A 23,859-nucleotide genomic window follows, 5' to 3' on the forward strand; every position below is an offset into this window, starting at 1 on the left:
TCAAAACATGACCATATGATCATACAATATAAATGTAGAATTTTAAATATTTATTTTATTTTAGCTGTAAAATAATTTGCTGAAAAAGTGTATTATGTCTATACGGTGTAACTATCGTACAGTATACAGTTGACCATACAGTTCTTTAAATTTGCCTTTAAATCTATTTTTTTTTATTTCAAGCAAATAAATACTTTTCTATTGGAAGACGATAATGGTCTCAATGTACACACACCATAAAAGTCAGTCTTATATCACAGATGTTCAAATTCTTACTCATTCAAAGAACCGAATGGGTTGTGGTGTTATAAAAAGGAGAAGCACAATCTGTAATCAGCCACAAAACAAAACCTCATACATGGCATTAAATCTCTGAAAAGTCGCCAAGCAGAAACCTTTATTTCTGTGCAAGCGACAGCTCACAGTTTAAATGAACTTTTTCGAGGATAATCCAGCATTTAAACTGTAACCTGTAAAGTCCAGTTCTGTAAACAATTCAAAACACTACACCAGCTTGTGCTCCTCAATAGTTTTTCTCTTAACTGCACCACAAAGAGAAATCCTGACTTTCCTATGTTTCCTGTTTTCACTGCCCGTTTGCCTTTCTCTGAATCTTCTCTAATTCACACATTTACCGTCTGAGGGCATTGTTCAAAAATGGACAAGCAGCTTCAGCAAGTGTGTGCGTGTTGTCCGAAGGGGAAGGAAAAGAATCACTGACCGAAAGGAGGTCAGCGTGCTTTCTGGCAACAGTGCCAATACAGAGACGATGTGGTGACTGGATGGTGGGTTTTGGTCTTATCGAGAGGTGCCATGCTACAGCCCTGTCTTGTTTTAACACTCACTCTCTGCTTTACACAGGTATACTGACAGACAAGGCCTGTGTAAGCAGAAGCACGGCCTCCAGGGCCACAGTGCTTATGTGATTGGCACCAACGTGACTGAGAACGGTCATTCCACACTTATAGAAATGGGCCTTTTCTCTGTGTATTTTCTCTCCAAAATTCACCCTTTGCTTTTCTACCCTCCCCATGATGGCCACCGCAAGCAGCCTGCCATGTGAGCAGTGTATTTCCCTTCCCGAAGGGGGCACCACTGGTGCACTGGAAGCATGAGCCACAGCCTAGGTTCAGTCCAGCATAGCGTCTAGCTGGTCAGCCAAATCGTCAAACATGTTCCCGATGTCGTCGAGAATGATCCCAGCAGACTCCACCGCATCGGTTTCACTACACCATGCAAACAAGAATACACAGTTAGTATCAGTCAAGTGTGCCTTTGTGTGTGTTTTTTACACAGTAATGAAGGTTTCTTATCCATCATTTCAGATCTGTGTGTGAGTGTATGTTCTTCATGTATGTTGTACATATATTGATATGGTTGATTTTTTTATGGTTGCCAATACATTATTGTGTGTCTGTATGTCTCTTTGTGTAAAGGGTTGGTGTTTATGTGTGTGAGGAGGAGATATGAGGCTCCTACCCATCGGTATTCTCCAGAGTAAGTTTCCTCTCTACAGCTTTCAGTGCCTCCTCCAGGGATGTGCTGGTTTGCTCCAGCCTCATCTGGACCAGAGTTGGGCTTTGACCCGATTCTGGCACACAGGCCTGGGGCTTTCCTTCTGTCGCTGGCTGCCTCTGAGCTCCTGTGTGTGTGTGGCACAAAGCTGCCGTCAGTGTAGATGGAGCAGTGGAGGCAACACTCTGCACCCCTTTGATGGTCACGCTAGCATCACCTGATTGGGAGAAAAGCTCTTGTTAATTTGCTGAAAATCATATAAAAATTTTCAGTCATAAATTGTAATTTTTATTTCACATGAGTAACAATACCAGTTGGCCAGTTTTGCGCTGGCTTGGCCACATTCATATGTGGCCGCAGGGAATTCTCAGGTTTTGGAGGTTTCACAGGGGTTTGGATATCCTCCGCAGCTTCTGTGATTCGTAGAGTCATGTCTTCATCATCACTCTGGCAGCCACCTTGCATGTTCTCTGTATTTTGGGCATCACCCTGGCATAACAGCAGATGTTCCCTCTGTACAGTGGGCGGGTCTTTGTCCTTGGGTTTATATCGACGCTTCACAGTGTCCGACTCCTTGAGGTTGAACTCCAAGGTCCTTGTCTGTGTGGTCTTCTCAGCAGCATCACAAACAGTAATAGACGCTTCTGCTTTGTGTGACCCCTTGGGCCGCTGCTTGATGGTGAGGTTGCCCTCCTCAGCAAACGGGATACACTCGCTGGAGCTGCTCTGTGGTGACGAGGAGCTGTCCAAGCCCTGACTGTTTTTCCCATCCTCCTCGGCGTCAGAGATCACCTCCTGATCCACTCTGTCTGGATCTGTTTCGCAAGTTCCTTGATCACTGGCTGTCCTCCTTTGGCCTGCCATATTCTCCCATGACTGAAGAGACAGCGCTGATTTCGCCGCAAAAACGGGGGAGAGGGTCTCAGCCGAATGTGACGTCTGCAGATAGTGGCAGGGCTTGTCCCACTTGTATTTGAGCTGGCGATTTCCCTCGGGGCTTTCCCCTGTGCTGTTGAGGTCTCGCTCTATGTCTGCATTCTCCATCCCTTTTGATAGCGTCACATCTGAAGACTCAGAACTGGAGCTGCCGCTCACTGAGCTCAGACGCTTGGGTGGCGGGGGAGGTGGTCCCTTCTTGCGGGTACGGAAAACAAAAGATGGGCTGCGACCGACTGTGCGCTCCATGGCACCCTGTGGCAGGTGAGCCAGCTGTTTGTAAGCGGCCCGGCGGGTCAGCGTTGCATACGGTCCCAGGGAACCTGAGGGTACTGCAGATATCTCGTCATCATCTGGTTCCCCATCTGAGAGTGCATAGCGGTTGAGGCTCTGTGAGCGCTTCTGGGGCTTGAAAGTTTGGTCCAGGTCTGTGCTGCCGCAGTTGAAGTGCAGATAGTTGAAAGCTTTCTGTGCCAAAGAGCCGTGTGGGCACCTGGGTTGAGTTAGTACCACAGAGACGCTGGGCCTAGCTTTTGCTGGGAGAGCTGGACCACTGAGTCCTGCTAGTTTGCTGGAGGTGTGTGAGTCAGGGGGACTTGGTTGATGTGGGGTCAGCTCAGCAGACAAAGTCCGTTTACCTTCTGGAACATTCTGTTCTCTTCCTGGGCTGGCAAAAATGGTGCAATTTGCCCTATCTGTTGACCGTGGGGTTGCGCTCTCCTGGTTAACAGGCGGCAGTCCCTTTTGGACCATGCAGGAGTCACTGGATGTGGCCGTCTGAAGCTGGGTGCTGAGCTCACCATCCTGGAAGGAGAGAGTTTCCTGGCTGAGGGAAGAGTGAGGGGAGGAGTTCTCGCAATCAGGGGCTGCAGTTGGGAAGAGCCCCTTGGCATCCGACGGCTTGGGAGCCAGTGTGTCATGGCCAGCCTCTGCCTGGACCAGGGTCCGTTGGAGATCGCGCAGCTTTTTTACTGCCAGCATTATCTTCTTCTGATGGCCTAGAAGTGGAAAAAAGGTATCAGTGTGTCTTGTGGGGTCTCAAGGCAAAAAATGCCTCATAATTGCAAAGGTAAAGTCAGAGCAAGTGGCTTTGTTTTAATTTTTATGGGGACAGTCTTATATAAGCAAACAGAATTTTTTAGTAAAATATGCAGCCATATGGAAATATAAATAAATAATGTGTGGAAAAAAGTGCCAGCTGGACCGAAAAATAAGCTGTGGCCACCACTCACCCAGCTTAGTGATGCCAATCTCCTGCAGGTCCTCCCAGGTGAGGTCGCGTACAATGCTGATGGCATCATAACCATTGTCCGAAAGCTCCTTGTGGTACTGAGACAATCCGATGGCACCGAGCCACTCAGCCAGGTCAGACTGGGGGCACAAGTGTAGAGTACAGCCAACATCACTTCATGCAAATGTTTAAAATGGTCTCACCTTGAACCACGCGACAAAGAAATGTCATGTCAAACACCACACAAATAAGATGAAAGGTCACTTACTGCACCCCCTCCCAAAATGTTAAAGAAAACACAAATTGCAGAACACATTTCAGCAACCTCATATTCAGCAATGTGGCCATCAAGTAAAAGATCTAATTTTTTGCTTCTCACTTTAAATACTTAAAATTTTATAACGTAAAGATCAAATCATTAACAAGCATCAGACACGTGTCACCCAGAGACTCACAGGGATGTACTCTGGCAACCAGTCAGGGATGCTGAGGTTGCCAATCTCCATGGAGATTTTCTTTCGATGCCCAGGCTTGGTCACTCCGATGGCTGTCAGGTCCTGATGAGAAGACACACAGCACATGCTACCAGTATGTTCCATCAAATGTCATCTGCAAATGTTTAATTTTGCTTGTATTTACTGCAAACTTCTGTTTAATATGTTATGGGACAACTGGAGTTGGTGGAAATGGAAAAATTGTCTGCCTGCCATTGACTTTTCACTGATTTGGCCATGTTGATGACCAAAATAGTAAACACGTAAGAAAGAAAGATACAACAAACATGCACACGCGGAGGATGCATGCGTTACCTCCGGGGTCATCCTGCTGATAGTGGGCACGTCGTAACCAGCGCTCAAGAAGTTGCCCGTGTACTGCTCCAACTGGAAGTCACTCAGCCACTGGTGGATGGCCTCAGCATCCTGCAGGTGGAATAAGTGAGTGAGAGCTCTGCACAGATGACAAGAAAGTGACAAACAGCCAGAAGCTTTCTGAGGCCACCTGGGTTGGCAAGGACCATTTAGATGAGGCTGCAAGTACCTCCGGACTCCACTGGAGACACACAAAACAAGGGTGGAGGAAGGAGGAATCACAGACATAAACAGCTGGTATGTTGTGGCTTTTTGTGCTGTGGATATGTTCATGTTAACTTTTGTGTTGGGTAAGCATGGATATGCGTTTCTTTTGTGTGAGTCGAACGTATAGGAGCTGCCGGGAAAATTCCCAGCCGAATCTCGATGTACGACGTGGCTGCCCCCACCTTGCCCTCCAGTAGCTGTTCCGGACGGACAAACATCGTGGAGAAGCCTTGTTCCCCAGGTCGCACGGTGCTCGAACCCTTCTGTGGAAATCTTGCTGGAACAATGAACCAAAAGTATTACCAAATGTACCATTAACTAACACAACAAAGCAAAAAGAAATATAGCTGACAGAATAATGGCAGGATTTTTTGCAAAAGCAATGAATGTATCACTCAAACAGTTTTAGTTCTACAGGGATTAAAAAACAGCCCAACAAAAGAAATAAGAGCGATGAGATCCTCTCACCCAGAGGATGGTCTGACTCTTTGGTGTCCAGTTGCCCTGAATCGCCAACAGGGGGCACTGGCTGCATTAGGAAAGAGAAGATACTAAATCAGTACCTATTTAGTATCCAACACTAAATTTCTTCTTATACAAACGAAATGTGCTTCTTAGCTCTGGCAACCGAGAAGTGAGTGAGTGTGACATGGTGTAGCCCCCAGCGAGGGATACTAGGGGTGATGTCCTCTGCTGCCTTACCTTGCCCTCATCAGAGGGACCACTGAGCTGCAGAGGTGCACTGTGGACCAGGTTGCTCTCGGTGCTCTGCCCACTGCCAGCACTGCGTGAGCTGCCCACGCTACCCGTGCTGCTCACGCTGCTTCTGTCACCTGCTGGGCATGCAAATTGGAGGATAAACAAAGGAGAAGATGGGAGTGGGTGACAGCGGTATTAACAGCCCTCACAGAGCACAAAACAGGGTGTGCAGGTCTGGGAGGTAGACAGGGTGAGAAGGTCGATAGAGAACCAGATCCAATAGGCACTCTTCACCTGAAAGGGATTTCCTGAGGACCCACACCTCCTCACTGGGACTGGCGGACTGAGAGTGGCTGTCCAGCAGCACACCTAACGCAAATGGAAACACGGTGTGGAGCAGGAGCGCTCGCTCATTCGCAAAGTGCAGGCAAGTAAACGTACAGTGACTTGCACTTGACGGTTTCTGAGAATGTATGGTTCTGCACAAGGATTTTAACTGACTTAATTCAATCTGAATTGAACTGGATTCAATTTAAACATGCAGATGTGTGTGTTTCAGCCGGTGGTGTGTTTGCATGCAAGTGTGCAGTTACATGTATATGCCTGAGTACAGGTGTTCACTCCCACCTGCGCTGTCGCCTTGGCTGCCTGTGCAGGCGAAGCCCAGGTTGGCTGTGGGTGCATACAGTGTGTAGCAGTCGTCAGTCTGGGGGGCGGAGTCTGAGCCGGAGCCAGAGCTGGTCTGCCCTCTGGACAGAAACTGCTGTCGCTGCGTGGGCAGGGAGGAGTGGCGTGACAGGGTGCCTCCTAAATGTGGGTGAAAGAGGTGAGCCACAGATTAATGCAACAGACACGTTGAACTCCCTACTGGTACAATTGCTGGTGTAGTCTTAAATAAACTCCTGAATCTGAGTCACTTCAGCTTATGTGATAAATGTAAACAATGCGAGTTGCAGAGACTGAAACTGAAGCAGCAGCAGATGTGTGAAGAGAGGACTTCACTTTAACCGTGAAAGCCAAAGCCACCATTAGACATGACAAAGCGAAGGACACTGACAATGCTAGACACACTTGTCCACACACTGAGACTGACCTGATCGCCGGCTGATGACCTCCACAATGGATGGGGGGAAGTAGCCCACACGGTCAGTACCCTGATGGCTGTCGTGGATGTGACCTTTCCATCGACCATCCAAATGCTGCTCCAGAACCTGAGGCCAAAGAATTTTTGCAGCCTTCATCACCTTCCTTCACATCGGTCAGTGGCTGAAGAGGCAGCTTCAGTCAAATTAACAAAGATTGACATTTTCACTCCTTCACAAAGTTGGGCAAGAGAGTGGAGACCACTGGTTTGCCCTCACTCCTTGCTTTGCCCTTTCTGCCCACCATGATGATGTCCCCGGCACGAACGTTGAGAGCTGTGGGGTCGTGGATGTTCCAGTAATCCTTCAGCGCTCGTACCTGCATGACCCCTGTTGCATCTGGGGCGCCGTGCAAAACACAACAAGCAAGAAAGAGGCAAAGAGAACGGGAATGAGCACGACATCTCCGACAATAATGTGGAGTCTGAACGCTCAAAGTGAGCAAATGTTGTCACTGCTACTGAGGAAGTAGATGAATATTGGTAATAATTTATGAACATATGCTTAAATTTTCCATTTCCAGAAAAAAATAGAGCCATCAGGTCAAAACAAATATGAATCCAACACATAAACTATAATGAATGGATGAATGAATAAATAAATAATAGACAGAGGCAGACGGATAAACAAACAAAAAAATTAAGAGAAATCATATAAGCTGGTGCTGTCAGTTAATGAGGCTGCATCTCTTTCTGATCCAAAGGGTCCAAAGTGGACCCCCTTTTAGGCACGTTCTGGCATAAGTGAAGATTATTCACTGCGGCTCACACAGGAACGGGTGGACGTCAAAGACAGCCAGCCGACTGCCCTAGAGAGGATGCAGTGCAAACCACGGAGGCCATTGTACCAAAGCACACACTGGCACAAAGACACCGTCTATCGTTTCCCTCCAAGCCCAGGAGAAGGGGGGCACGTTACATAACCATGGGCTTAAAACAGCTGCTTTTCAAATTACAGCTCCACAACCAACCACTGCTATTCTCTCTCTCTCTCTCACTCCAGTGTCATGGTGACAAAGGCACCCGGAGCACAGATCCCAGCACCGGGCCCCATCCCACACACACACACACACACACTGTGGTACTGTACGCAAGGACGGGGAGCCAAGATAGGAAATCTTTGGCATGTGACACAGAACAGCAGGAATCAGTTAAATAGGTAAAGTTACAACTTATCCAATTTCAAATAACATAAGGGGAAGTGTTGCAGCCTTGAGCAAGATTCTAACAATGGTATAAATGGATAAAGGTGTAACACTGGTGAGGTAAACTGTAGCAATGACATTGGATTAAGGCACTGTGAATGAAGAAAGACGAAATAAAATGTGACCGTGCAATTTCGGTAATCACTATAATCATGGTTTTGGAAATTATGTCTGCTTTCCCCCGTCAGCTCACCTCGCAAGAGCTGTTTGATGTCCCTGCTGGCGTGCGAGGCTGTGAACTGGTTGACAATGTCCAACGCTGTCTGATTGTAAGTGTTACGGATGTTCACGTCCACTCCGCCCTGTCAGACAGCGTCGCGTATTTTTCAAGAAGAAACTCGATGATGAAGCGTACATCAGATGACAGGCACACGTGACCTCTGCCACCGCTATAATCAGAGGTTCAACTCACATCCAGCAATAGTCGTACCACCTCCGTCTTCCCATAGAGGGCGGCCTCATGTAGCGCCGTGCCAGCTTTAGTAGTCCGGTTGATGTCGATGCCCGCCTTCAGCAGCAACCTGTGCGTGAAGGGCACGTTTACTTACGCACTTATTTAACAAACTGCAGCCTGAACTTGAAGACACTCAATGGCACTGAGCGCTCGTGTATGCACTGAAGAGTTCACTGAGATTTACATAAACATGCATGAAAATAACCATGAAAATTCAGGAAGCATAAGGGCATTAGTTCCTATTGGTACATCTGATTCTTACAGCTGTGCTCAAGTGGCATTTCAGCAATCCATTCAGCTGTTTCAGCGACGGGACTGATCGACACACAGGGTTGGGCGGAGAATATGGACTCCGGGTTTATTTTTATTCAGTCTCCCATTTTGGCACCAGAGCTCAAGCATCACCTACACCATTCCAAGCCCAGTTCTTCAACCAGTGCACTATACGTCTATTGGCCGATCGGACAAAACACTGTCCTCCAGAGTAAAACTGAGGAATACAACACTGTTCAAACACAGACAGTGGGATCTCCATCAACACACTGGAGCAGGGTTGCCTTGAGGCAGTTTCTTTGAGACGTTAGGATATACACTGCCTTATTGCCTAGGACATGTCAGAGAACTGCATCGTGGGAGTTGGCCTCAAACAGAGACAAGCATGAGCAGAAAATCCAGAAGAGCGCAAACCTCACTCAAACTCAATTATTCAAATCCCAAGGGAAATCCCTTTGGATAAGCTTTTTGCAACTGTGCCCTGCCCTCTACCCAACAGCTCTTAAGCCCAAAAGATGGTCATTTCCTTTCACCCGGCAGCACAAAACACACCAAAGCGTTTCATTTTGTGGGAGCAAGCGTCACGGAACGATTATCTCCCTAAAGCGACACCGTTGCAGCTTGGCTTTGAGCAAGTAACTGTTATTCTAAATGCCCACTTCTTCCACAGCAATCTTTACAGCAATCAAGCAGATGTCCTTTGCACACTAGTGACTGCACCGGTGTCACTGGAACAATGAATACACCAGCGACCCCAGTGTGCTGTCTCTTTAAGAGAGTCATTTAGAGTTGGTTGTGTTGTGCTGCTTGTTCACGTAGTTATGCGCTGAAGAAAGTTTCAGAAGCAGAGCTGTTGTTTTCCACTCCTCGTTCACTTTTCTTTCCCTGTCCAACTCTAGGAACATATCACTTTTCACAGTGCTTCTTACAGTAAACATCTTCAACATACTTGCTGTCTCTTGGATGTTTATTGAGGAACCTGTTTAGCTATCTGCCAAGCTAGAAATCATCACTACATCCTAGCGAGGGCAGAATACCCAGAAATGAGGCGCATGGCAGTTCCTCTGGCACCACTCCATAAGGGACAACCCCTTGCTGCTGCTGACAGACAGCTGCAGCTGAGAGCATGAACAACCTCTCCTCCCACCCATCAACTAACTTGGCTCACTGCCCACTACTGCCTTAGTTCCTCATCTGCAAAGTGTCTGCTGGGATCCATACACGGAGACACGATCGCAACTCCAGGACATGCCAATATTCTGCACTGCCTAGACAGTTTCTAAGCCATGTGAATGTATTCAGTTTTAGTCTATTAAATTGAGTGCAGTACACACACACACACACACATTTTCAGAACCGCTTGTCCCATACAGGGTCGCAGGGAACCGGAGCCTACCCGGCAACACAGGGCGTAAGGCCGGAGGGGGAGGGGACACACCCGGGACGGGACGCCAGTCCGTCGCAAGGCACCCCATGCGGGACTCGAACCCCAGACCCACTGGAGAGCAGGACCTGGTCCAACCCACTGCGCCACCACGCCTCCATCTGAGTGCAGTATTTTCTGTAAATTTATTTATAGGGATTTTTCTACTCAGGGTCGTTTCAGCAGATTTTTAATGGGATCTGTGCCCTATAATGAAGGCGTTCTAAAATCATTTTCTTTCTTAGAAGACAGTGTTGTTCAGAGAACTAAACATTGTGATACTTGAAGCATTTCTGCCCCCATTTTCTTTGACAGTTTTTTCAGTGCATGGCCAAGAGGGTTTGGAGCTTACCTTGGATGCACAGGAAATGAGGCAGGGTTCACCCTTGACAGCACGCCAGTCCATTGCAGGACAATCCAACACATACTCATTAACTCATACATACAAAGAGTAAGGGCAATCTAGAGTCACCAATCCACCTGGAACATACCTCTGAACTATGGGAGGAAACCAGAGAATCTGAAGGAAACCCCCGAGAATATGGGAAGAACATAAAAGTTCCACAGAGTCTGAGCATGGATTTGAACCCACAACTGAGAGCATAGCCTAGGTACAGTAAAGCACATTGTTGCCACATGATCCAGCTTGGCGCTTTATATGTTTTTAACAGAATCCGTTTTGGTTACAAACATGCACACGTTACATGCACAGGTCACTCACCGGATGATGTCCCTATGGCCATTGCGGGCAGCCAAGTGCAGTGGAGTGTTGAAGCTGCAGTCAGAGTCCCGCTCTCCCTCCAGCAATGTCCCAGCTAGGTTACTGCTTAGCAGTAGCTGGGCTACCTGGGAGTGAGGGAGCAAAGGAGACTAGGAGTGAGGACCACACCTCAGCACTTCAGCAAATGGATGGTGACACCTAGCACTTGCATCGATGGCAGTCCACAGCAGCCTCTCATACCCTATGGTGAAGACCAAATCAGACAGCTTCTTACCCCCCCATTAGTGGAGCTTCTCTTTCCTTGCAATGTAAGCACAAGATAACAAAGAGGTAAGAATCAACACAGAATCTAGTCAAATTTCTTAGAATGGGAATCTTGTTCCTTGTTCCCTCTAAATCTGCTTGGTACTTTGGTATTTGGCTGTCGCTGGACTTTTACTCGCAACACGATAGTAAGACTTGTATTGTAAGCAGAAAGTGGTCTGTTTCTCTGCCATAATCTCAGCTGCATGATTTTATATTCAACTGGAGGTTACTGACGCACAACACAGCAAATAGAAGAAAAGAGAGACATGAAAACACACACTTGTGCGTTTGATCTCTTAGAAATACGTGTGGACACTTTAAGAACAATTAGTGCGTTGTTTTCGCGTGTACCTCTGCAATATATAATGTGCACTAAGAGATATCACTGCGTGGAGACACAGAACAATACATATGTGTGTTTGTGTACACATCTATATATTTGTATGAGTGTCTGTTGCTTAAGCATGCATAAGTGTATGAGTGTGTTTCTGTGTGGAGGAGAGAAGAGAAAGAGAGGCAGAGAGAGAGAGAAAACACAATGCCGCGTGGCAGTGTTTGCTGTGGGCTGTGGTCTGGGGGGTGAGTGTGGAACACCACAACCCATCCCAGGACTAGTGGAGGGAGGTGTTTGCACAACTCCCAGCCACATCAAGGCCATGGTTAGGTCAGCAGGCAAAGCAATGGCTCAAAACCCGCAGTCTCCTCAGAACCGCATGTGGATGTCACCAAAGGTTTTCGTTATTTGTATGTGTGTATATATTATATAAATACAGTATATATATTTGTATGCTTCTCACTTTGTTTCTCCCAAATTCACAGGCTAGGTCAAGCGGTGTCTTCCTGGCTTTGTTGACCAAGCACGGGTTTGACTGGTGTTGCAGAAGCATCTCGGACTGGTGGAGACAGAGGTGAGAGATTAGCACTGTAGCTCATCCAGAGATGTACATTTGACTGCTAGCGTGCGGACTTCACTCACCACCTCATAGTGGCCGTACTGGGCAGCCAAGTGCAGTGGAATGTGACCGTCCTGGGAGGGGCTATTGGGAGAGGCACCGGCCCGCAGGAGCATCTGAACTAAGTCAGCCCTGCCTCGCCAGGCAGCATAGTGCACTGGCCGCATTCCTGCAGTGGGCAATTGGGAGGTAATGTCACAGACAGAGAAAGAGAGACAGGCAGACGAACAAACGGGTAGAATCAGACACATGGGAATCCACACAAGGAATAATAAAAACCAAAAATATCTGCATGTGTGTATACAGAGTTGCTTCCTACCATTGCGATCTCTGATGTCAACCGTAGCCTGGGCATCCAGCAGGATGGAGAGTAGATCTGTGCTACCCCCAAGTGCTGCATGATGCAGGGCTGAAAACCTGCAAGGAACAGAGAGGTGGAGGTCAGGGACAGGGTCTCATGTGACTCTTCAGTCGCAAGAGTTACCAGAGCTCGGATGTCAGATAGTTTCCTGCAGTCCTTGAGATGTGTTGCCTTGCACTTGTTTTATGTTCTTCAACTCAAACCTCTGTTAAAATGCTCTTGTCATTCTTGGATCTGTCAAGGTGACTCTTGCAAGAAACAATCAGTAATAAGCTTTCTCTTCTAAATTCCCAGGGCCCTTCCACACCCTCTCTATGATAGAAGGTAGGTTTGGGTTGCCCATATTTTAGAACCCACAAAAAATAAATAAGATGGACAAATATGTACAGGATACAACAGAAGTGAGTACACCCCTGTGCAATGTCACTTAAATGTTAAATGGTCCAAAAAAGGAGGATTAAGTCTGTCATCAAAAATAAAGGTGCACATACAAAGTATTGAAAAAGTAAAAGATTTGAATCTCAGTAATGAAAGGTGTACTGACTTTTGTTACATTGAGTTCCTACGGTGAGGCCTGTATTTTTAATATAGTAAATCTAAACTGTTGGTTTTTAATTTTACATAAGAGCAAAAACCCTACTTGTCAACTTAGAAATAATGCAAATACTGAGAGGTGATACAATTTTGAATCATTTGACATTTAAGTGATATTGCAGAGGGGTGTGCTCACTTCTATTGCATACTGTATATTTGGCAAAGTGAAGTTTATACTAAGTACTGTAACAGAAAGTTGTGTTTTTTTTCTTACTTTTTGGCCGAGCTTTAGTCAGAAGTCTGGGAAATTTCTTTTGGGTAAAAGCACCACAAATGGACTTTCTCTGGCAAAAGAATGCAGCTGCACGGCAGGACTGTCAAAGACAAGGACTGCCAGGGAGGGACAATGATCCAAAATGTATCTTTGTTGTCAAAAATGCTCAGGAACAACCTGACCTGGTGTCACCTGCCTTACTGATTAAGAACACGTTGCACAGTTTCTTGATTAACGTAACTGCTTTACAGAAACACATGGTGTGTTAAGTACCTTATTCAAAGATTCGGTCCTGCAAACTTCTGGTGAAAAGTCCCAGCTCTTGGACTTTCATGCCACCTGCAACAGCATGTGATGCCCAACCCGTTCTTGCAGAAAGATAAGGATGCCCACCTGGCACCCTGCTATACATCCTGTCTGTGAACCCAGGTGGTGGGAAGAGGTCGAGGAGATGAGTCGGTGTAGCATGTAGCTGACTCAGATACAGACAAGTCCTTACCTGATGTGAGCTCAGCACATCTGGAGAGCAGCCACCCAATTCGTCCAAAACTTCCTCTGCCTGATCTTAGAGAATGTGCTTTCCACAGCTGAAGTATCCCCATGTAATTACATATTCTCACTCAAAAACCCCAACATCCAACACTTTGCCAAGATGTTTCTCGGCAGTATGAAATTTAAGATCTTTCATAAACATATGGTATCAAACAAGCTGTCTCTGCCTTCAAACTGTCCTGACCTGTTGCTGCAATTTACCCACTGCAACACTAGCACACTTTCAAACTTTTTTTTGTCAGTCTGCTGTTTTTGAAAACTGAAAAAGATACAGATTGGAAAGATTAAGTTCTGTCTTTCTGAGTTTGATCAGGGGCCTGAGGAGCCTGAGGAATCAAGAGCAGCCATTTCACTATTAATATCCCTTTTGACATAGCCTCTCAGCTCATGCTGACAAAAGAGGCCCTAGGCAGTCCAAGCCAGAGATAAATCGGTCACAATCACCCTGTCAGCTCCAAGCTACTGTAAGGCAATTCACAGATTTCAAACCATGGTATGAACCATTATATTCTAAAAGGGCAGTTGGGGTCTGGTTTTATGGCAGACATGGTGTGCTAATTTGATCACCCATCTGGCAGACAATACCGGTAAGAAGCACAAAACATACCAACAAAAGCCCAAGACACTTACCCATCACAGTCTTGGTAGTTGACATTCAGTCTCTTTGTGGAGCCCAACAACTCTAAAAGGACATGACACAAAAACAGGGCAATCAACATTTAATTTTATTTGACAACGAGGCCTTTCAAAAAATGGATGCCTCATAAAAAAAAAAACAAAAAAAAAAAAAAACTATCTTAAAAGGAATACAAAGGAGTGAAGACACGGGCTACACTGTTACGATTACGTTATTAGTCACTTAGAGTCACGCTCCCGTTTACACATCAAAATTCAAGATGACCTGGAGAAATGCGTCTACAAAATGGATAAACGTAAAAGTAAAGGTACGTGGATCTGTAGCTTTCTGGGCACAAGTTGAGTATGCACCACACAGTTCCACTCAGCCATTCAGAAGGTCTGGGCTTCATTCTGATTTTCATCAAATGACAAAGAGTCTCCAGCAATCTCAAAAAACTGTCTTCTTCCATTTCCCTCTAAGAACATCTCCAGGATCCTAAGGTCCATAGAGGTGAGGGTTGTGACACTGTCAACTCAAGAGAGCTAGCTATAGTGCCACCAACGAGGCAAAGTCTGACGACAACTCTCAGGTTGAGCTCCCCCAAAAGCAAACCCAGAGTTGAAGAGCCCTCGCACTCCTTGCAAAGGACAAGCTTGGTTTAACTTATTTACAAAGCAAGGAAGTTCTCACCCCCCCACCCCACCAAAGGAAGTGTGAGTGTTCAAATAGCTCCTTTAAGACCTTTCATTCTGGCATGAATACCATGGTCTGTGCTCCACAGAATGGCAGAACAAAGGAGCCTTCACGCATCCTGGCAGTGGTCATTAACAGACCATTTACACCGGAAGCAAACTAATTTGGTTTGGGCAGTGTGTCACTGTGCAAGTTAAATCATTATTCCTCTGAACCAAAACAGTTTACCGGCACTGGCTTGTCATCACTTATCATTTTCACAGCGCTCCACTGGCCCCATGCATTCTCCCTGCTGCTCGCCGTCATAAATCCCTCCATTTTCTATCTTTGAAAGGATGTATAAAGGGAGTTCATTAAACTCCCAACCTGGGGTGACCCCTTTAATTAGGCCAAAGAGCATTAATGTGTTATTAAAGGATAGGCGTGTAAAAGGTTGGGTCATAGCCTCTGTTGCTGGTCTGCTGTCACAGGACCCAAGGCAGTACTGGCCCTTTCTCCAGTTTAGAAACACCCTCCACCGACACAGGCACCAGCAGTCAAAATCTTTGCGTGCAAACTAAGTATACTGGCCTAGGCTGTAGTAGTCAGCTTGAATCCTCACAAAAGGTGACTTTATTGTGTATTCATACAATTGTACAGTTTCCATCCAGTTGTGAGGTATATTTCGCTGAGCTCTGCTCTAATATAGTAGTAATGTATTGTATGTATCCTGACATTGCAAGTCACTGTAGACCAATGAGTGACAACAGTGACAATAATAATCATGTCTATACTATGAAAAAAAAATCAAAGGACTAGAAAAAACAGATGTTGACACTGATTTGAAATTTCTCTGGTTGGTGGAAGGACCTGTATCAGTTTGCATTTTGTGCCCAGGAGCTACACTCAGCGCTAAAAACTGCAGCAGGCTGCAGTGCAGAAGCTTTCTTCTGCTGCACATTTGCTCAAAGTTATTTTTAATTCTGTTTATGGAGTGGGGCAAGCAACGGCTGTTGGGCCTTAAATAAAAGTTTTTTAAAAAAGGAAAAAGTATAAATGTAGCGTGGTCTTCCAGCCACAAAAATGCATGGCAAATGTGAGGTTTTGCCAGACTGTGCACATTTGAGAACGCTCCCTTGGATCACTCACATGTGCTACAGCCAGGGCCCAAGATGCGGGAGCATCCAGCCCAAACTGAGCCTGATGAAATGTCTCAGACTAAAGTTGGACGACCGCTGTGAGTATCAGACTATGCAATTATACATCCATCTACAAAAGGAAAGGCAACGCCTCAGAACTCATAGGAGCCTTTGATTTTAGATCGCTATGCACTTAACGCCTCTACAATAAAAATGAAAAAATGCAATTCATCATTTTCCTTTGACTTTTTTTGGTGGTATGGTGAACAATAGGTTGTGTCAGACAGTGGGATGATACTGCTATTCCTCTACATCTTAAATTTGTTTATGTGATGCAAGGAAAATTTTACAGCGTGTGCAAACCAAACTGCAAATTATACACATTTTGACTTTAATGGATGTTCATGCACATAGACCTCCCTAACTGTTTATCTGCTAATTAGAAGCTTTAAAAGTTACGTTTGTTTGTCATACTTCCCATTAGTTTGTCCACTGGCAAAATATTGCACAATGTGGCATTTGCTTCACCTGTTCTGCTTTTTTCCTTTCCAGAACCTTCACCTAAATGCCATCATCATGGAAACTACATCAATGAGGGTACAGGGTGGAGCCAAGCCTTTCACGAGCTTGCGGGAAAGACAGCATGGTATGCTCAAGGTAAGCTTATAACATTAAATCCTTGTTATCAGAAAGTCACCATAAATATTAAAAGCTCACTTTATAAGCATGGCAGTCAAACACAGAAATACATTTGGGCTTCCAGAACAATACAGAATGGAGGCGGTATTAAGCTTCCTTTCATGTGTGGTGACTGAACACAGTTCCATCTTGCTAGTGATTACTCTTGTAAAGTTTTCTCTGCTTCATATCTTATCCGAACCTTGAACAATCATAGGATGGGATACAATGCAAACGGCGCACATACTGTTTCTGGTTCCATCCATGTTTACATAGGATTGAGTGTTGCCGTGGCTACAGTCCACAGAGTAAGGAAAATGAAACTGTAGGCTTCCAGATTCAGTGCCAAGTTCAGCTGTGCCTACAGCAATGGCTTTAAGGTCCTGATTATTTCCTGGGGTAAAGAAGTGGACACCATCCTCTCATATGTACCATGATAGCTTCATTTCTATAGAGTTTTTATATTTATTTAAATGGCTTTGACACCTAGCGCTTCTTGTACAGCCCCTAGTCTTTCTGCATCATCCCCAAATGCCAGTCAGGACATGATCTAGGAAAGACAATGACATTAAAGACCATCCTGTTTGCCCTTGAACATGCAAAGTGTGTGTGAACCAAATTATAACATGTAAATATATTACTGCTGGCTAACATCATTAGGACCACTCCATGCCCACGTGACACCTTTTCTATGTATTCAAAAAACAGTCATCAGATGTTCTGCAGTCAGGGGACAGAGTCTACAATGCCAAAAACTTTGGACCAAACAATGGAGAGATTCATTCTGAGTCAACAAATAAAGGAAAAATGCCAGAACTCTCAGAATTGCTACCATTTCCCATCCATCAGTTTATCTTCTGTGAGGGCTCCCTTTGTGAGCTCTAAGGTCTGTCTAAATGGCAGGTTTTCCTGCTTAATTGAATTAAATGAATAAGTGTAAATGTAAATGTAATTGGAACAGAGCTTAACAGAGTTTCCTCTTCATCTTTCCTCTCATCAGAGAGCGCGTGCAGTGACATTGATCTCCTCACAGAGAAATGTCCTATAAGATCTCCCCAAAGGCAACAGTATGGTCAAGGTCTCCTGACTATAGTGACTTACATTATAATTTAACAAAAGATCTGAAAAGATAAATCAAAACATTCTGGTTTGAGTTTTTGCCTGTTTTAAAGTCATGGCACTGCAATTTGAAGTTAAAAACACCCAGCTGCTTTTAAAAGTCTCCAGATGATTCTGTGATACATGGGCCAAGTGGAATTCATGTGTAAAGAGCGACACACCTGATTACAATGTCACACCGAAAAAGCTCAGGACTGCATAAACTAAGACCAAACATGCCAGTGCACCAAAAGAAGAATCACTACAACCACAGTGAAGTCCAGTTTATCCTACAACCTTAATTTACCCTGAAATTCATAGCCATACTTTGTTTCTCTTATATACCGGATAGCATCTTAATGATCTCCTTTCACTCCATTAAAATTCCATCACTCATAAATAAATGAGAAACAAGTCTCGTGAAGTAGAGTACAGATGAAGGAGCAGTAGCCTTGGCTGAGAGGACAGGGAAGCTTCGTCTCCACTGTCCATGACTAGGAGCACTACAAATGCAGGCTGTCCATTTTGTTTTCCTTTGGAGTAACAAGTTCAAACTCAGCTCCACTGCTGCAGAGCTGCTGGTGAGGCATTCTGTTTTTCAGCATAACTTACTTTCAATATAATGACTTAGTTCAACAGCCTTAGTATTCGTGTGGATCCTCGTTCTAGGCATACATTTTGAATGCACAACAGATCTGCTTCTGTTAATAGTTTTGCAAAAAAATTTACATTTTCCTTGGCGCTAAGAACACTGGAAACATGACAAATTCAAGAAGCTGAAATTATGCGTGCTCAGAAAAAGTATTACCAAAGTGCCATAGCTATAATTCTGACTGGCACATGGCAAGCAAGAGAAACCGATAAGGAAAAAATATTTATATATCTCACGGATTGCAACTTAGCAAACCTTGGTCAGTTAGGTTTGTGGTCATGTGTATCTGACATCTCTGCAAAAATATAATTTTTATTCATTATTTTTTATCTGCAGTGCCATACTGTTCCCGTGCTTTGTTATTGCATAATTAGGAAAAGATCGGCCCCAGGGCACGAATCAGAAAGAAGGAAGTGCCACACAACATGTCGATAAAGGCAAAAAATGTGCCAAAGTCTCAAACCTTTATTATCGCTTAGTGCCCCCCAAAACTGGTTTGTAGCCAGCACAAAGAAACGAAAAGCCAATGGAGGCCTTGGCCAAACCATAGCAGAAAAGGGGGTAATTTTCCCAGCCACATCCTATTTTGACTGAAAGGAATAACAGTGGATGAATCAAATGCATCTTAAAGGGAAACATATGTCCTCAGTGGAATGGGGCACACTAGATCAGCCAATTAATGAGAAAAACAAACTCAACAGACAGGTCCCCTTGGGTTCAGGAGGTACTGTCCAAGTGGATGGTTTATATTATATCAAAAGTGTGCACAGTTGTCCCTGAAGGTTTCAACCAGTGCTCCAATGAGGAAAAGAAACAGAGAATGGCTTTCAGCCAAAAAAATGACACACGGACACAGGACCTCAGACAGTAGCAGTCGGTTTCCATTAGCAGATTTGTGGTCACCCTTGAACAGAGAAAAGTTACATAAGGTTTTGTTATAGCAAGAGGTGAAGGTCAAGAAAAGAACATACTGGTATTGTAGTTAGCAGATGAGTAATTTCTTTGGTTGAAGAGGTGCTCATTAAAAGGAGCAGCACTAAACCCAAAGTATTCATTATATATTCTTTGCAGTATTTAACCTCATAACCTTCGGGTCATGAAACCAAGGCTGTAATCCTGCTGACCCGGGTGGGGGACTTGCTCACTGCAAGTTATTCAGTGGACAAGTACAGAATAGAATGGCTAAATGGGATGGCAAAAGTTATTCAGAAATGATCTTTAACTGTATGATGTTTTTGCTAGTGGATGATGGTATAAAAGTCAACAGATGAATATCTAGAGTAGAAATTCCCAGGTAGCACTTGAGCATATCTCAAATTAAACAGAGACAGGAGAACATGAAAACTCAGGAAGTGGAACAGCAGAGTTGTATCCCTATTCTTTTTGTCATGTATCAGGAACTTGTAGACACAACACTCTCTGCAAAATCTCCTTTCCTTGTCTGAGCCACATCCAAAAAAATGAATGGAAATAAGTGACTAAGTCCACGATATGCTGATGCTCACTGAGGGTGGCAGGGTAGAAAAAATTACAACTTCTTAGTGTGTGAAATGACAAACTGGCAAAGATACTTGGCAGGGAGAGTGTGTGTAAACCAAAGTTCATTAACCAAATGTATGAAAAACTACACCTGCCACCCCCTTACTTCAATCCCCAGACTTAAAGAACCCCGTAGTCTTAGTACTAATATTAATTCAATTCCACGGATCTGTAAAACACAGAAAAATGACCTGGGCTTAATCCCTTCAATGTTTCAACAAAGTCAGTCAAATCTTAAGGTGAAAGCCTATTCTACATTTCAGGAGGATACTCAGAACACACCCATAATGTTTTAAACCCTTACTAGACACTACATTCACAGTAGTGACACAACCCTTTTCTCATCTCTCTCATGTCTTGAACCTTTAGTGTGGAATACACGAGCCATGCTGACAGAATGAGTCTACAAGCATGTTTCCTAATCTGCATAGCTATGCTACAGTTGAGCAGATGTATAGGTAGAGCACAGTGTACTAGTAATGTGACTGCCACCCTATTCCCCATTTATTAGCACACAGGTGGTGACTGCTGCCATCAGCCCATTTTAGTCTGTTCCTACTGTCTGAGCTCAGATGCTTGTCTCTCTTTTCTTGTTTGAGCTCTGCAAGATGTAGTACAAAAGATTAGAAGTCAAAACAATTTGAAAATTAAAAGAAAAAAGAACAAATCAGTGGACAAAAACAAAGTTCAGGCAAAGTTCATCCATTCTCCTAAATCCAGGTAATCCTGGTCTGGGAGGTGGTTCTCTGTCTCTGTAGACTGTTGCTATGCAACCCATCATTTAGGCCCAAAAACCAAACACCACCCTGACACTTGGGAAGAAGATGAGTAGGAGGACATCCCCTCTGTCATAAGGTAACCTGAAAGTTCAGATCAAGATCACACTGGGTGCTAATCAACACTTATACGACACTTCAATTGCCAGAATTTTTCTTAAGACCATCTTGATATGTCAAATGTTGATTTATTATACCATTATTGTATATTCCATAATACTTGTTACAATAACTTTTTCAGTGTAAAACAATTGTCACTGATCCTACTGCAAACAAATACATGCTATTTACTTGGCCAATAAACTTCTCAGAATGGCTGATAATTCCTTGGGCTTCCATGTAAGATGCTGGAGTTATTTATCTTTAGGAAACAACTTGAGGTAATGGTGACCGCGGGGTCCATCAAGTCTGTTCATCTGCCTAGCTCATCAAGCATTTAGCAACTCCCTGTTAGAGCTGACACACAAACTCTAAAGTCTACAACAGAGCCTATAAAGCTCTTGGAAGCTTTTCTCCACCATATCCATCCTGAAAAAACTGAAAGTGGGAATAATGGAATAATTAATGGTGTTTTGTACAATTCAGGGAAGGGGTGAGCTAAAGTCTAAAAGGGTACCTAGGATGCCCTGGTCTAGCAGTGTAGAGACAGAGAGGCAGATGTACTGACTTTGACACATCCTGGACTGTGTGAAGGAACTGCAGAGTGGAATGTACATCCAGTGATGTCTTCCTTGTAGCTAGCAATCAATGCAGGAGAAACCCTCCACATTTCTAACATTAATTCAGAAAGTATTACTCAGACACATCTTCAGACAACTTGCAGTAAAGGTGGTGTTGTTCAGCTTTGATGCTCTACTACAGATGGCAATCAATTACATCATCCCAACCAAGGCACCCAGTTTCTGAATGCTGAGTGTGGAGAGCTCCAATAGTACCATGAGTACATACTCTCACTCAGAAAATATTTTACTGTCTTATTGTCATATGCTCGCTCCGAAAACTAACAGCTGAAAACACAACAGCATCAAAAAATCGAAGCTGCTGTATGAACTGAAAAGAGGATTTACTCTATATGATGGCCAGGGGATTTAATAAAAGGAGGAGTTATACTGGATCAGAAGATGTGTTTAAGATACAAACTTTAACACACATTTAACCCTTTCATTGAATTCCTGAGCAGAAAAAAACACAGGGAGGGCCATCTGTTAAGGGCTAAGCATGTCAGGGTAACTATTTGTATGTATATGTGTTTTTACTAATGCACATACACTAGATGATTTGCAGCACAACCTGAGTGGAGAAGTCAGTCCTGTACTGTTATGACAAAAGAGATGAAGCGATAGTTTCAAAGCAACAATGTTTGGGGCTACACTATGAAAGCAGCTCTGGAACCTTCTCAACTTCCCCCTCCTCCTGAAGTCCCAAGACAGTAATTCTGCTTAATCTGAATGACTGCCATCTGGATCTTGCCTTGACTTGGGGGTTGGGGTGGTGGGTTAGGGATGGTATGGTAAGGGTACACCCAAGGTACCACATGTCAAAGAAAAATGGAAGGGGGGCGGAGGGCTGGTTGTCCAATAGGAGAGGGATGTTGTCTGTTCCCAGAAGAAGATATCCCCCTTCCCCCACCAACCAAGGGGTTGGGCGGATTAGATAAAAAATTAAAGTCAGCAGAAGCAAGCAAAGCAAAGCGGTAATCCGACAGGCAATGGGATTGTCTACAGCAGTCTCTACTGGGGTGTATGCATGGCTTCCTGGTTTAGGTGCTAGGGCATCAACACCAGCACCACCCTTAAATGAGCTATATTAGGGTATGTAGGCAACTTGAGCTGACACTGCTCAGCTGGTTTTGAGCACTAGTTTCTTTTTGTCACTGATATTAAAATGTAAATAAAACATGCACACACTCTCAGTAAAAGGGACGTTTATGACTAATTAAAGATTAATTGTTAGTGAAGGAAAAAATATGGGCAGTGAGTAATGTAGTGATCAGGTCCCTTCAAACCAGGTCCTTGGTTTGAATCACTACTATTGCTATAATATCCTTGAACAAGGTGCTTATCCCAAATTGTTCCAGTATAAATGCTCTACGGTATAATATGGCTAAATAATTGCAAATAACTTAGTATACAAACCTATAATTTTAAATTGGCTCGGATGAAGGTATCTAGTAAATGAAGAGAAATAGTAACATACAATACCAGTAATAACATATGTGGCCTTAGACTTCGTATGTTGTAACTGTAATGAGTGACACTCACTGTTTCGATTGGCTTTCAGTTTGGCCAGAAGCTTGTGGGTGGATGGCACATCTCCATTCTTCACTGCCTGCAAGAGATCTTGCTCCTTGCCCATGGTGAGTATAGATCAGTTTTCCTATGTAGCAACAGCCAGAGACTCTAGATGTGGGCTCAGATGACTCTACATCAAGGCTCCAAAGAGTCTAGTTCAGAGATCCACACAGTCTAGACTAGAGCTTCCCAACAAATGACAAGATTGTAGATGAACTTTTCTCACAGACATAGAAACTGATAAAGAAATCTGAGACATGAACTTGACCCTGCTGGTCATAGAAGATGGGGAGTAATAGTTCTGCAAAAAGTTGCACATTTAGCAAAAACTCCACGAAATGAGTAAGACATATTAACCCGCTGTCTTGAATTTCAGTTGTCAGCTGGAAAGCAAGAACATGTTGGCCATGCTTTTTTCTTGACTTTGGCTCCCACAGTTCAGTTGGGGAAATGGCTATCATGTAGTTGACAGCTGGCCTCGAAGTGGGAGCACCTTGCTGGATTGTGATCCATCAGACGAAGGCTGTAAATGAGTTGCTACTTCCACCTGCATTTCCAGCATCGCAAGTTGGGCAGTTGAACCTGAATGTAGAGACAGATGAGAAAGTGACTCAAGAATAAGTACTTCATAGCTCTAGATGCTAGTAAGTAGGGGCCATCAAATGCACTCTGCCACATTTATCATCCAGCTCCAGCATATCCATGTCATTACTAAATAATTAAGATTAATTTAAAAATTAA

At 44.4% G+C, this 23,859-nt stretch overlaps 1 protein-coding gene across 1 annotated transcript; it reads right to left on the minus strand.

The window, feature by feature from the left end:
- Positions 1-523: 523 nt before the first annotated feature.
- LOC108936873 (caskin-2-like) lies at positions 524-23,415 on the minus strand. The gene is made up of 21 exons (XM_029253853.1): positions 23,089-23,415; positions 14,285-14,336; positions 12,253-12,350; positions 11,957-12,102; positions 11,778-11,873; positions 10,675-10,799; positions 8,216-8,324; positions 7,997-8,105; positions 6,844-6,938; positions 6,551-6,668; positions 6,085-6,264; positions 5,752-5,826; positions 5,461-5,591; positions 5,227-5,287; positions 4,941-5,035; positions 4,492-4,602; positions 4,138-4,239; positions 3,684-3,822; positions 1,827-3,449; positions 1,480-1,732; positions 524-1,226 (listed from the first exon to the last, which is right to left on the minus strand). The coding sequence occupies exons 1-21, from the start codon at positions 23,180-23,182 to the stop codon at positions 1,130-1,132; spliced, it is 3,909 nt and encodes a 1,302-aa protein (XP_029109686.1). The 5' UTR covers positions 23,183-23,415; the 3' UTR covers positions 524-1,129.
- Between the last annotated feature and the right edge of the window lie 444 nt (positions 23,416-23,859).

The sequence above is a fragment of the Scleropages formosus genome, chromosome 8 (genome assembly GCF_900964775.1).
Source record: "Scleropages formosus chromosome 8, fSclFor1.1, whole genome shotgun sequence".
NCBI classification, from domain to species: domain Eukaryota; kingdom Metazoa; phylum Chordata; class Actinopteri; order Osteoglossiformes; family Osteoglossidae; genus Scleropages; species Scleropages formosus.